Source organism: Gallus gallus, chromosome 20 (genome assembly GCF_016699485.2).
Source record: "Gallus gallus isolate bGalGal1 chromosome 20, bGalGal1.mat.broiler.GRCg7b, whole genome shotgun sequence".
Classification (NCBI taxonomy): domain Eukaryota; kingdom Metazoa; phylum Chordata; class Aves; order Galliformes; family Phasianidae; genus Gallus; species Gallus gallus.
This window is the reverse complement of record NC_052551.1, coordinates 1,114,901-1,127,758: the sequence shown is the minus strand read 5'-3', so window position 1 is coordinate 1,127,758 and position 12,858 is coordinate 1,114,901. Positions and strand designations below refer to the sequence as shown.

General features: G+C 42.0%; 1 protein-coding gene across 5 annotated transcripts in view; it reads left to right on the top strand.

The window, feature by feature from the left end:
• The window catches only part of RALGAPB (Ral GTPase activating protein non-catalytic beta subunit), a 65,168-nt gene that overhangs the window by 11,841 nt on the left and 40,469 nt on the right, over positions 1 to 12,858 (top strand). For all 5 annotated transcript variants that reach the window (NM_001030846.3, XM_015296245.3, XM_015296243.3 and 2 more), the window contains exons 5-9: positions 582 to 768; positions 3,143 to 3,274; positions 4,526 to 4,704; positions 7,298 to 7,446; positions 7,557 to 7,773. In NM_001030846.3, coding sequence (NP_001026017.2) covers positions 582 to 768; positions 3,143 to 3,274; positions 4,526 to 4,704; positions 7,298 to 7,446; positions 7,557 to 7,773 — 864 coding nt within the window. The remainder of the gene's footprint in view (positions 1 to 581; positions 769 to 3,142; positions 3,275 to 4,525; positions 4,705 to 7,297; positions 7,447 to 7,556; positions 7,774 to 12,858) is intronic.

Sequence of the window (12,858 nt, the reverse complement as noted above, 5' to 3'; positions counted from 1 at the left end):
AATTCTGCTACACTACTCCGAAATAAAGCACTGTCAGAGAAGATTGCTTTGGAACCGAGTCAGTTCTCCAAAATATGGTTTTGCAGAACAGTGGACTCAGTACACAAAGAGTTCGTAGTGAAGGGTTTAGATAACATTGTTCCCTGTTAGTTTCACTGAAACCCATACGTGCCTTCCAGTTTGGCTTGCCTCCTGAAAAATAATGTTATCAGTTTATACCTTATTTAAAATGAATAAGATATGAAATATTCTACGTGCAGAAGAAGACAGCCTAAGATCAGTAGCTGAGTTCCCAGTATCTGTTAATGACACATGTATGTGGCTGGGTTTTTTCTGTTATCTTTGGGCTTGTAAAAAGTTCTGTAGGAAGCAAGGGGGAATTACCCTTAAATGAAAAATGATGAAAAATACGACGAAAAACTTAGGAATCTTTGCAGTTATTGCTTAAACTGAATTCTAATATGTGAGATGCAATTGTGGCAGTTGTGAGAGTCCTTTAGTATCAAAATATTCCTTGAGGAGATGTCTGAAGTTATTTAGATTGAGTTCTTGCTAAAGGTATGCTTTGTTTCTGCTATAAGGTGGCATTGCTGAAAATCTGGCTGAGAAGTTAATCGGCGTGCTGTTTGAGGTGTGGTTACTGGCCTGTACACGGTGCTTTCCAACACCGCCCTACTGGAAAACTGCCAAAGAGATGGTGGCCAACTGGCGGCATCACCCTGCAGTAGTGGAGCAGTGGAGCAAGGTCATCTGTGCTCTTACCTCCAGGTAGGAGAAACTGCACAAAGAAGTAGACACCTGCTGATACAATCACAGCTTGATTTCTCCGGAGTTTCTTGTTTGTGGAATGCACAGTGATCTCACAGTGAATGAGCAAAACAAAGTACTTAATAAGAGATTTTACAAATGCTCTTGGCTCTTATGGTTTGGGCATGTATGTGTCTTCATTCCGCAAGTGAACTGTCTAAATTGGTTTGTCCCTGTTACTGTGTAATCCAGCATTTCTCCAACAAACAGCATTTTACTCAATGTGAATATATTTCAGTCTCTATCACTGACTTTTATATCGTGTCCTGTGAGGAGTGAGTCATTAGCATGAGTGTAGTATTACAATCTGTGTGTATGACAGGCATCACCAAGATGATTAGGTGCTTATCACCACTGAGCAGTGTCTGTGTTTGAGGCATCTCCTGCTCTGTAAAGCTGCAGTGATGCTATGGGCTGGCTGTGGGGGATGTGATGGGCCAAATGCAGGCTGCAGTCTTCTTCCTCCACAGGAGCAGTACCAAGCCACACTATGAGGAACTATGAGAGGCTGGGCTGTAGCAGGAGACCTCAAACAGTGAGGAGAGCGTCAGTACTGATAATGCTGGGGGCTTTGCGGTGTACAGTCTTTGTGGGACAAATCTCGTCCTCCTGGAGAAGAGAACTTGATGAAGTGAGGATCAGGGGGATGAGTCTCCCCTGAGGCTTAATAGTGATTTGTATGAAAGTTTGAAAATGTATTAAAATTGCTGCATTGTGAAAAATTAAATACTGAAAACTTGCTTTTTAATTACTTGTTAGAAAAGCAAGTGTAAATAAATGTTTCCAGGTTATGCAGCTAACTGTTAAACCTGTGGGAAATAAAGCTGCAATGCAAGTTTTGTGTATTTCCCACGCTACTTCTTCAGCTATTTTTGGTTTGTTGGATGCAGTATTGCGTAACAGAAGATATTTTGTGATTCACTGACCTGAAAAGCGCAGCTCTGAATCCAAACGTGTGTTGGCATTCTGTTCCATGCACTTCATGCCCAGATTTCATCCTTCACTGTTGACTAACAGTCTTAGTTCTGTTGATTCACAGTAATCTATAGGTTTTCTGTAACATTTATTTTGCTAATCTGCTGCACAGTAATGTTGATTTATATATAATCCATAGCAAACCGAACTCCTCTGATGCTAACTTTAAGTTTAGTGGATTTTAAGCTGAATTTTTAATACTTAAATAAAATAAAAGCTTCAAACAGTTAAAGTGCTATCCTAGTGAACCGTTGTCTGAACTGAGTTGTCAGCTATCAGCCAGGAGTAAGAATCTCAAAGCCTGATAGCAAATTATATTTGGAACTTTGTACCCTTATGCAGTGTTAATCTGTATCCATGGCTATGATGTCCTGGCAGAATAAAACAAGGGTCTTTTTTGCTGCCGTACCAATAGGTACTCCTTTTCCCTGCATAGGGTGTTATAAATCTGTTTTGACTGATTGTGCTGGATATGTGCATTACAACTTATTTCTGTTTGTAGTCATTCTTGAATAAGTCCCATATTTCAGTTAAGATTCTGTCAGCTTCCTTGAGGAGCTGGCTTCTTGCAGCCCGTAAAAGAGGGACTGTGAGGCAGCGTGTTTTGTTCTTCTGCAGCACAAATATGTGGGGCATGACTTAGCAAAAAATGTAAACCAAGGCTGATGCTAGGATTCACTGGGCAGGTCATGATTAGGTAATTTTGCAGCAAAACCCTATAGGACCTTGCCTCTGGGGTACAAAATGCAAACGGGTGCTGGGGCATCCAGTGTGGCACGCTGCAAAGTGGTCGATATAGGAATGTGTATTTCTGTTTTGGACTTAGAGAAGGCCTCGTCCTAAAGTTCATCTACTTTTCTGCACTAACAAGTCACCGTGACGGACTGTGGTTCTCTACATGCTTTGACTGTCTTTTGTATGAATTGGCTGCAGTGAATGGTAACTCAGACTCTAACTTTAGGAGTAAGCAGGACTTCTGCAACACCTGAAGTGAGAAATGGTGCTACAAGAGCATTTAGCTTTGGGAAACCAAAAAGTAGCTTCTGGGAATGATTAGGACTTTCAGAAGGCACCGCTTTTCTCTCTTCCATGCTTTTAGAGAACACCAAGATTATGCTGGTCAGGGAAGTGAGCCAAGTTTGCAAAGCTGGGGATGAAGCAGGACTCAAATCAGACAGCAGCAGCTCAGAGAGGCTTACCAGTAAGGATCCCAAATCACTTATCTAAGCCATTATCCTCATGGTATTGTGTTGCTGTAGGTCCCCTTGTGGCCTCCTGCTCATTTCTTGGAGGCTTCAACGCGCTGTTAAATTCTGAGGAGTATTAACTGCGTGACAGATCTGTCTGACTTGCTTTATAGATTGCTGCGTTTTACATATGGACCTTCATTTCCTCCATTTAAAATTCCTGAAGAAGATGCTGGTCTGATTCCTCCTGAAATGGACAATGAGTGCATCGCACAAACTTGGTTTCGCTTTTTACACATGCTGAGGTATTGTAGCTACGACCATCCATTATTTGTATTCTTGCATCATTTCTGAAAATTTTCAAATGAAAAATTCCTCTGGAGATTGCTGAGCTTGATGTACTGAAGTAGAACGAAGTATGAGAGATGTGTCATACAAGAGCCCTGCAGCAGTCCAGGGGAAAGCTGTGAGTGGGCTGTTCCATTCTCAACACACCAGTTTGCATTCTGAGTCAATGAGTTCAGTTAAAGAGTGTTTTTAGCTGTGCGCCCTTTTGGAGGATCTTAAAAACAGGACTTCAGTGGGACTGTGTTTCTCTGAGATAGCAAACAGGAAAAGCAGAACAATAACTCTGAGATGTGCACTGCTTCCATTTGCTTTCAGGGTGTTAAATTTAACCTACAAAAGATTATTTTTAAAATGGGTGTCTCTGTTTGCTTTTATAAAGAAAGCTACATAGTTAATTTTAACATCTATATCACCCTTCCTCAAATTTGCAACAGAACCAAAGTGGCATGCTTTGTTCTGAGGAGTCTTGGGGGGAAGGCATCGCATCAATGTATCCACTGGACAGCATAATTGACTTTTTCCTCTAAAAACATCCTAACATTTATTTAGGTTTAAAATTTACTTATTTTACTAGTTAAAATTTATTCTTCATTTCTGATAGTTGTGTTGCAAGTACTGTAGTGTCTCCCAGTCCAGGCTTGCTGGTGCAGCATTTGTGTTTGGCAGGAAAAAAGTTCAAATTTTTTACAACCTACTCTCTCACTTTCACTTCATTTTTTTGCTGACAATGTGTAATTTACTGTTTACCCTTTGGGAAGAATCTTAACTATGTGAGATCTTAAGAATGCAGTTCAGAAGTCCTGAACATTACTGCAACTGCAGGATTGTTCTCTCTAGGGTGTGCTGCAGCTCACTGGGTCTTAATAAATTTATTACGCCTATTTGAATGTTTAAAGCTTTTTAAAATAGGGAATTATCATTTTTTTTGTTGTTGATTTTTAAATGTTTGAACACAATGTGCCACTACTAGCCCAGGAAGAAAAGTTGACTTCTGTAACACCTGTGATGGAGTAAAAGCAACAAAAAAGTCTCCAGTAGAGCAAATGGTGGCACAAGATGCTGACCTTGTGATGGTCCTTTTACTTGATGCTCTCATGTGCTGCTGTTTATTAATTGCCTTAAAGTGTTACATCTCTAAGCATTCTTGAAATCTTAAAAACTGTCCTTAAACTGACTAAAGCATATTCTCTTTTTTTGTGTGTGCGCAGTAATCCTGTGGATTTGAGTAACCCAGCCATTATTAGTTCTACCCCCAAATTTCAGGAGCAGTTTCTGAACGTGAGTGGGATGACTCAAGAGCTGAATCAATACCCCTGCCTTAAGCATCTGCCTCAAATATTCTTCCGTGCCATGCGTGGGATCAGCTGTTTAGTGGATGCTTTCCTGGGTAATGCTTTTTGACTTACCTATGGCTAGCTGGGAACAGTAACCTGCTCATTACTTTCTTCTTTTTTTTTTTTGAATCTTAATTCTTCAGAAAACAGATGTAACCATTTGTCATTTGTGAGTATAGCCTAAAATTGATAGGGGAGGGACCTGAAGCCACTTCTAAATGACTGCACTGTGTACACAGTAGTTATGTTTGAATGCAGAAAGTTGCAGCTGACCTTAGTTTTAAATGAATGCTAAAAAAGTTTTCATTTAATGTCGAGTTCATCATTAACGTCTCTTCTCCAAACAAGGCTTCTTTCTCCTTTTATCTAACCAGCAATACTAGTGTTACGCTTCTAGCATCTTGTGAGTACTGACAACTTCATTTACTGACTTTGTGGCAGCAAGCTGCATGCAGTGCCCATTGGGAGGTATTGATTTTTGATTGACATCTTCAGATACTTACTCTTCAGCTTGCAGTTGCCCTTAGTTTAGGATTGGCAGGTGAATACTACTGCTGAGAAGAAGAGCTGTGTTTCTTTGCATCTCCTGGTAACCGAGTTGTTTAGGTTCCCCTGAAAGATAAGGTGAGATATAAGCACCGGCTGCTAATTTTTAAGTGACACTGTACGGCGCTTGAAATGTAAGGCAGTATTCTAAGTACCCTTCAGTCTAACTGAAAATTCTTCAGAGTTAATGTGCTATTGTAAGCTCAGAGGAGCCACCTGTCTCCTACTGCTTTTTTTCTTTAAATGTGTGCGAGCAAGTGCTGCCATGTGTCAGAAGTGTGGGCTGGTGTGGAGTGTGACTGCAGGAGACTTGAGCCAGGTACAGAAACTGCAGGAGAAAAAATAGGCTGAGGAATTCGGCCCTGTTGGTACCCTGTTCCCCAGTGCAAACAAGCTTTGGTTGCTATGTTTTTCACTTCGGTAGGAATAGCATTGTTTAAAAAGCTACCAAATAACAGAAGAGAGCCAGTGGTCAGTTCTCACTTCCCCAAACCATGGCTGTTCTAGGAAGTTATTGAAACTGTTTCTGTGGTAGTGACTTTTAAAAGTGGTTATGTGCACTGTGCTTCTTCCACATTCCTTGCCACCAACTTTAAGGAATTTTAATGATTGCTATTTACTAGTACTACATCTGAGACATTAAATATTCAGTAGTCAAATACTACTGGAATTTGTGAAAGGAAAACTATATATAGGCAAAATATGGCCTCACTTCATGAAAACATCTTTGTATTACTCTACCAGTCTGCTAACCTGTGATGGATTTGAGCATCTCCACTGAAACAGTAATAAAATAAATAAAAATGGCAAAGCGAGCATTAAAATGGAGAGAATCCTTTCCTGTCTATGCAAGCTGAATTAAAAAAAACAAACAAAACAAAACAAAAAAAAAAACATCAACAACGAAATAACCCAACAAATAAATGTAGCTCTTGGGCACAGCAGAGTTATTGGTGACATCAGATACAGCACACACACACACGCACACACACAGTGTGTCCTGGGCAGATGTATGGACTAAGCTAAGGCTGATGAGAAATCTTGTTACCTTCTGCACTAAGCATTGAAGCACGTTGTTTTTATCTTGCCCTCTCTGGTACATGCTTAGGTGATGTGTGCATTTGGCAAAATATTGCACATTTTTTTTCCACCCCTTTGAAAAACAAATGGCACCAAAGGAATAAGTTTCATAGTACATACATTACCTCTGCTTGGGGCACAGCAGTGGTGATTCAGCAGAAGTTCTTTGTTTTGTGTTGTGTATTTGAAGCATTTGAGTATTTCAGTGTAGTCAAAAAACTGTGTCCAATCTTCAGACATGCTGCAGTTTTGCACTTAATTTTTCAAACGGGGTGTGAGGGGGGAAGTATTCATTGAAATGGGAAGAAGTGCTGTTTGTGGCTGCGAATTTGGCAGAGGGAACTTTTAAGTTAGTTACTTCAGAGTCTGTGACTAGAAACAGTGGTTTCTTACACACTTCAAATGCTTCCCCCAGGCTGGGCTTTGTGAGGTGGCTGATCTAACTTCTTGATGCCAGAAAATTATAGCTTGCTCAGCTTTCTTACCCATCCCTTGCACTGGCTGTAGTGTTTGCTCAGCAAGCTGAACCAGCTCACTAAAACAGTGGAATGCTGCACTGTGTATTGGTTTTGTCTTAATTTAGTGAGCTGAGCCGACTGAGGGTCACACATCCTAGATCTGCCTCTGAATGGGCTGTGGGATGTAGGTTGGAAAAGAAGGGCAAAGGTGAGATGCATCTGATTTTTGGAAGGAGTGAGCTGTTAAATTGGCTTTGGCAAGTGACCTTTGCTCCTTTCCCTCTGCCTGCTCCTAGGCTTAGTACTCCCATGTGCATTTTCCCGGGTTCTGAAGTTGTGGTTTTCTGTTAAGCATCTGTTTATCTAATGCAACCAGAGTTTTCTTCTGTTTGTGCATTTATTTTTGCCAGTAAAAGGAAAAAATGTTTTTCTTGTTATGTCTGTTCACAGGAGTGGGGAGGGAGGGAAAGTGAGTCTGTTTACAGAAGGTCCAAAGGCTGAGTAACTGTGCTGCTCTGTATGTCCATAGAAGACTTGCTGAGAGCTTGCTTGATTTTTGCAGGCATTTCACGACCCCGGTCAGACAGTGCACCGCCCACGCCAGTAAATAGGCTGAGCATGCCCCAGAACACTGCTATCAACACGACTCCACCCCATAACCGAAGGCATCGGGCAGTGACTGTGAATAAAGCAACAATGAAAACCAGCACTGTAAGATTTCGTATTCTGTATTTAAGTACTTATCCTGTTGGAAAGCTTCCTTGGTTAGAGGAAGTCATTTTCATTTTTTTAGGAGCTGATTTGTTCTTCCATTCAAACAGGTAACCACTGCACATGCTTCCAAAGTGCAGCACCAACCATCCTCTACTTCTCCACTCTCTAGCCCAAACCAGACAAGTTCTGAGCCACGGCCACTGCCAGCTCCTCGCAGGCCAAAGGTTAACAGCATCTTGAACCTCTTTGGATCATGGTTATTTGATGCGGCGTTTGTTCACTGTAAACTTCATAATGGAATAAACAGAGACAGCAGCATGACTGGTAAATATTATTGAAAATATGTGTTCATTTTTTCCTTGTTTTATTGACATTTCCTACCTGCAAGATTAACATAAATGCATAATCAGTAAATAAAAATAAAATCCTAAGTGCTTATAGTGGTTAACCCCTCCCAGCTGATCCAGCACTAGTAGGTGTCTGGGGGCTGTTGAATTAAAACAATTAAATAAATCAATTACTTTTCACAATTAAGCACTCACTTGCTCTAACAAGTAGGGAGGGTGCGATTGTGCTAGTGGGAAAGATTTTATACGGAAGGAAGTAAGGAGAGTCCATTTCCTGGTTTGAAATCTGCCTGAATATATCTTTGAGTAATGGCAAATTTTAATAGTGACTCTTATGTTTGCAAAATTGTCGAACCTCACTGCAAATACTGCACAAAGTGATGCTTCATGTTTTTGGAGAACGTTATGTGAACAGATGATCCTTAAAATAGCAAGTTGTTTTCTTTCAATGATGGTTGTTACATGTTCCCATATATGACTTGATACCTTGCTCATCTACAATCCTCAAGTGCTAGATTTATTTTGTCTCCTACACTTTGTTCAGCTCTAGAAGCTAGGTGTTTTGAGATATGATAGAAGAATTAGGGCTCTGCTCAGAGAGGCTTTCAAGCACTCTCTTTCCTTGAGTGATAAATATTCGGGGAAAAAAAAAAATTCTCAGTCCTTGCATTTTTTCTGTTCTTTATATAGTACTTCAGATGTCTTCTAAACTTTTACAAGAGATCTCTCCATCAGAAGCTCACTGGCCAAAGTAAGAAAAATAGGTATAGGTTTGTTGTAGCAAGTTGGATTTATAATAATATTCAATATTAGTGATTAAACCAATCATTGTATCACAAATCCCATTCTACCTTTGTGTGGAAATGATGGTTTTAGGATTTGGGATCTCTTAGAACTATTTTAAAGTAAGCACTGAAGAAGGATCCATGCTGCTGAAACTCTGTAGAGAGGCACCATTTCTTTGGAGATCTCAAGGTCAGCTGCTCAGAAAGGAGCTAACCTCATGGAGTTTCTGTTGACTTGAAGTATCAACGTCTTCAAAGTCAGAATTAAAAGGCTTATTTTCTTGCAGTCTAATCTATGAAACCTGGTGCCTCCAGGAGAAATCTTTTACTTCTTGAACTTTGTAAGGCAAAGGGTGCTGTGCTGGACTGATGAGATGGGCCAAAAAGGCTGTATGCTGTGGTCCCTCTCCATCACACAAGTGGGGCCCATCATATCTTGGTGTTGTGCCCATTCACTTGCCTCTGCTTATTTTACTCAATATAGAATCATAGAATTTTAAAGTTGGAAAAGACCACTAAGATCATCTAGTCTAACCTGCCTGCTAAACCATGTCCCTCAGTGGCACATCTTCATGATTCTTAAACACCTCTGGTGACAGTAAATTTCTACTACCTCCCTGGGCAGCCTGTGCTAATGGCTCACCACACTTTCTGAGAAGAAATATTTACTAAAATCCAAGCTCAATCTCCCCTGGCCCAATTTGAGGCCATTAGTGTCCTAGGAGTGCTCCCCCAAGACCCCCTCACTACAACCTCCTTTCAGGTAGTTTAGAGAGTGATGAGGTTTCCCCTGAGCCTCCTCTTCTCCAGACTGAGCCATCACAGTTCCCTCAGCTGCTCCTCATGATCTTGTGCTCCAGACCCCTCACAGCTCCATTGCCTTTCTCTGGACACACTCCATGATCTCAATATCTTTCTTGTAGCAAGAGGCCCAACACTGAACACAGCACTCGAGGTGCAGCCTCATCCGTACCAAGATGAGGGGGATCAGCACCTCCTTACTCCTGCTGGCTGTGCTATTTCTGACACAAGCCAGGATGCCATTGGCCTTCTTGGCCACCTGGGCTCACTGCTGGCTCACATTCAGCCAGCTGTCAGCTAAAACCTCCAGATCCTTTTTCTCTGTGCAACTTTCCAGCCACTCTGCGCCAAGCCTGTAGCAATGCATGGAGTTGTGATCAAAGGGCATGACTCTGCAGCCGGTCTTACTGAAGCTCATGCAGTTGGCCTCAGCCCATCGATCAGCCTGTTTGGACCCCTCTGTAGGGCCTTCCCACCCCCAGGCAGATCGATGCTTCCTCCCAACTTGGTGTCATCTGCAAACGTGCTGAGGGTGCACTTGATCCCCTCATCCAGATCATCAGTAATGCTGTTAAACAGGACTGGCACCAATACTGACCCCTGAGGAACACGTCTTGTGACCGGCTGCCAGCTGGATGTAATTCCGTTCACCACCACACTCTGGGCCCTGCCCTGCAGGCAGTTCTTTACCCAGTGAAGAGTGCACCTGTCCCAGCCATGGGCTGCCAGCTTCTCCAGCAGAATACTGTGGGAAACAGTGTGAAAGGCTTTGCTGAAGTCTAGGTAGACTGCATCAACAGCCTTTCTCGCATCCACCAGTCAGGTCACCTGGTCATAGAAGGAGATGAGGTTGTTCAGGCAGGACCTGCCTTTCATGAACCCATGTTGACTAGACTTGTTCCCCTCGGTGAGGCTTGTGACAAGAGGTCAGCAGAGAAGGGACAGGTAGTTGTCACAATCCCTGTGCTTATGGAAGGGGATGAAAAGAAGTCTTGTTTTGACTTTTTTTTGTTTATGGGTTGGCTATGCCTGTATATTACAATCCATCTCCCATTCTCAATAGCTTAGTACAGTATTGCTTATGTCACTAACTTGAATGTGTTTTGCATGTTTGGCACTGTTATTAATAAACCTTGTGTAAGCCTCAGGAAGAAAATCCTCTCTCTGCAAGACCAAGGAGATCTCACTGCCCTGGTCCACCTTTCCAGAAAAATGCATCTTCTAGAGTGTTTTTTTATTCCTCATACTGTATGTGACACAAACTTTCAACAGATACTTATATGATGTGATTTCTAAATAGATGTTCATGAGCTACCTTAGAGGAAACCATGTAGGATGGGATGCAGCCTCAAATTCTACTTCAGAAATTAGTTCAACTCTTTTAAATGAGCCCTGCTGATTTGCAGGGACTAGCACATCATCTTTCTCCCATCTTACAAGATGTCTTTTTGATGAGCTTTATGAATTAAGGAGCAGTTGGTCGAGGCCCAGGCAAATGAGTAGATTTTGCTATTCTGGACCTTTTGCTTTTATTCTAGATGTGGTGCCTCATGTTTCTGATTTCTTCAACTCTTTCACTTCCTGAAAGGAAGTCAAGAAGAGTAAGAAAGGCATTTCTGAGATGGAAAAAATATGCAACTTTCTGTAGGTTTTGAGCTGAAAAATACTTGGGTGGATGGGAGAGTAACCCAGCCAGCTCTGGTTGATCTTGCTTTGAGTTGTGCAGGGTTCCCAACTAGGTAATCTCCACATGTTCCAACTTCAGCTATTCTATGGTTCTGTGAATTTAAATACTGCCCCACTCTTTTCAATTTTCTGTTATTTCCATGGTAAAAATTAGACTAATTAGACTAATCTAGAATCCTGCAGTAGTTACTGTAGATATTTCACATTTGCAGTTGTAGTGTTTTTAGTCTGTGTCTGTTTGGGAAAAGAGAGATTGCAGAACTATTTTCTCTCCTGTGAGGTTAGCTGGAGGTAATCTATGTACAGCTGAATGTTGATAGGACTTCATCACCTAGAAAGCAACCTTCCTGCTTGCTCTGAGCCTCCTCCTTCCAGATGGTCTTTCATAATTGTTTGGATTCTGAAGATGTAACAAGGGTCTTGGCATCATCAGTGCCAGTGCTCTCGTGCCTGTTCTGTGTCAGGTTTTAGTTTCTGCACTGAAATCTTAAGGGTGAAGCTTTATAGAAGGCAGCTAATAAATGTTATTGTGTATCATGGGAAGAGAGGAAAAATGCTGTTCTGAAGTATGTGTTTGACTTTGAAAGGAGCTGAGTGTTGCTGGTGCAGTCTGTAGAGTTAGGTGGCTCAGTGATCGTTATTTAAGCGTGGCATGGATTGCTGCACGTGATAAAACTTCTAAAGAATCCATCGGGAAGGCATTGAAAAGATATCCCTGAATATGGCAGCTCTGGGGAGCGTGTGCATGTGCTGAGCTCCAGCTGGCTGGCAGGACGTATCCGACCTCTGGGCTGTATAAGCGTATTGCTGCTCATCACTGTCCTCAGCAAACGGTGAGGACTGGGAGAATCTCATTAATCCCTTGTGCCAGCGTTTCAGCGAGTGGATCTTCCAGTCGGGTGGGCTTGTTCTTAAACCTTGTTCCTAAAGAAGTCATAGGCTTGCCAGCCATGTGTTGTAAAGTGGCTGGGGGAGTTATGCTGCAGATGGTTGCTGATATCACTCGGGTGCTCTTGGGCCTTGAATCAATCTTGGGGTAAACTTTAATCCTCATCGCTTCTGGCCCTCCTGTTGTTATTATGGTGCCCCAAAGACTGTATAGGTCTAGGAGGCAGGTAGGAGAAGCCCTGATGAGGGAAGTTTTGAGTATTGCTGAGTGGCTTGGCATAGGACTTGATCTGACCCAGCGTGTGCGGAGAACACGAGAGATGCAGATTGCTCCCATGATGCCTGGCTGCTGGAGCCCTTTTACTCTCTCATCTGTTTCTGGGGATTGTTTTTGAGATGTTGATCTTTCTAGTGGTGCTCTGCCTCTTATTTCTGCTTTGGAAGGTTGGTGGTAGAGCTGATGGTCAGGGGAGGCATGGCCGTGCTGGTTTGGGTTGTCAGTAGCTTGGCATATGGAGGACAGAGCAGTAATGCAGTCAGGAGCTTATGGTTTGGAAGCTTATGGTTGAGGAGGCCCTGTAGGTAAGTAGTCGTCCCCTTACAAGACATAACTGAGTCACAGAAGCCGTGGGGGAGCCAGCTGTGTGCTCCAGGTGCATTGTAACATAGACAAATGCACTTGAGCTGGGAAGGGTTAATACATCCTTTTAAAGAACTGGTGTACGTTGATATGAGCAGATCTAAATCTTGCTAGTATTTTGTAACTTTTTGTTCATTGTTTTGCATGATACTTTCAGAACCATAATTTTGGACCTGAATGCCGATTTCCTGTGTTTAACAAGCTTGCTGTATCATAAAGCTTTTAATCTATTTTTTAAAAAAGCTAAAAGCTTCTTAACTTA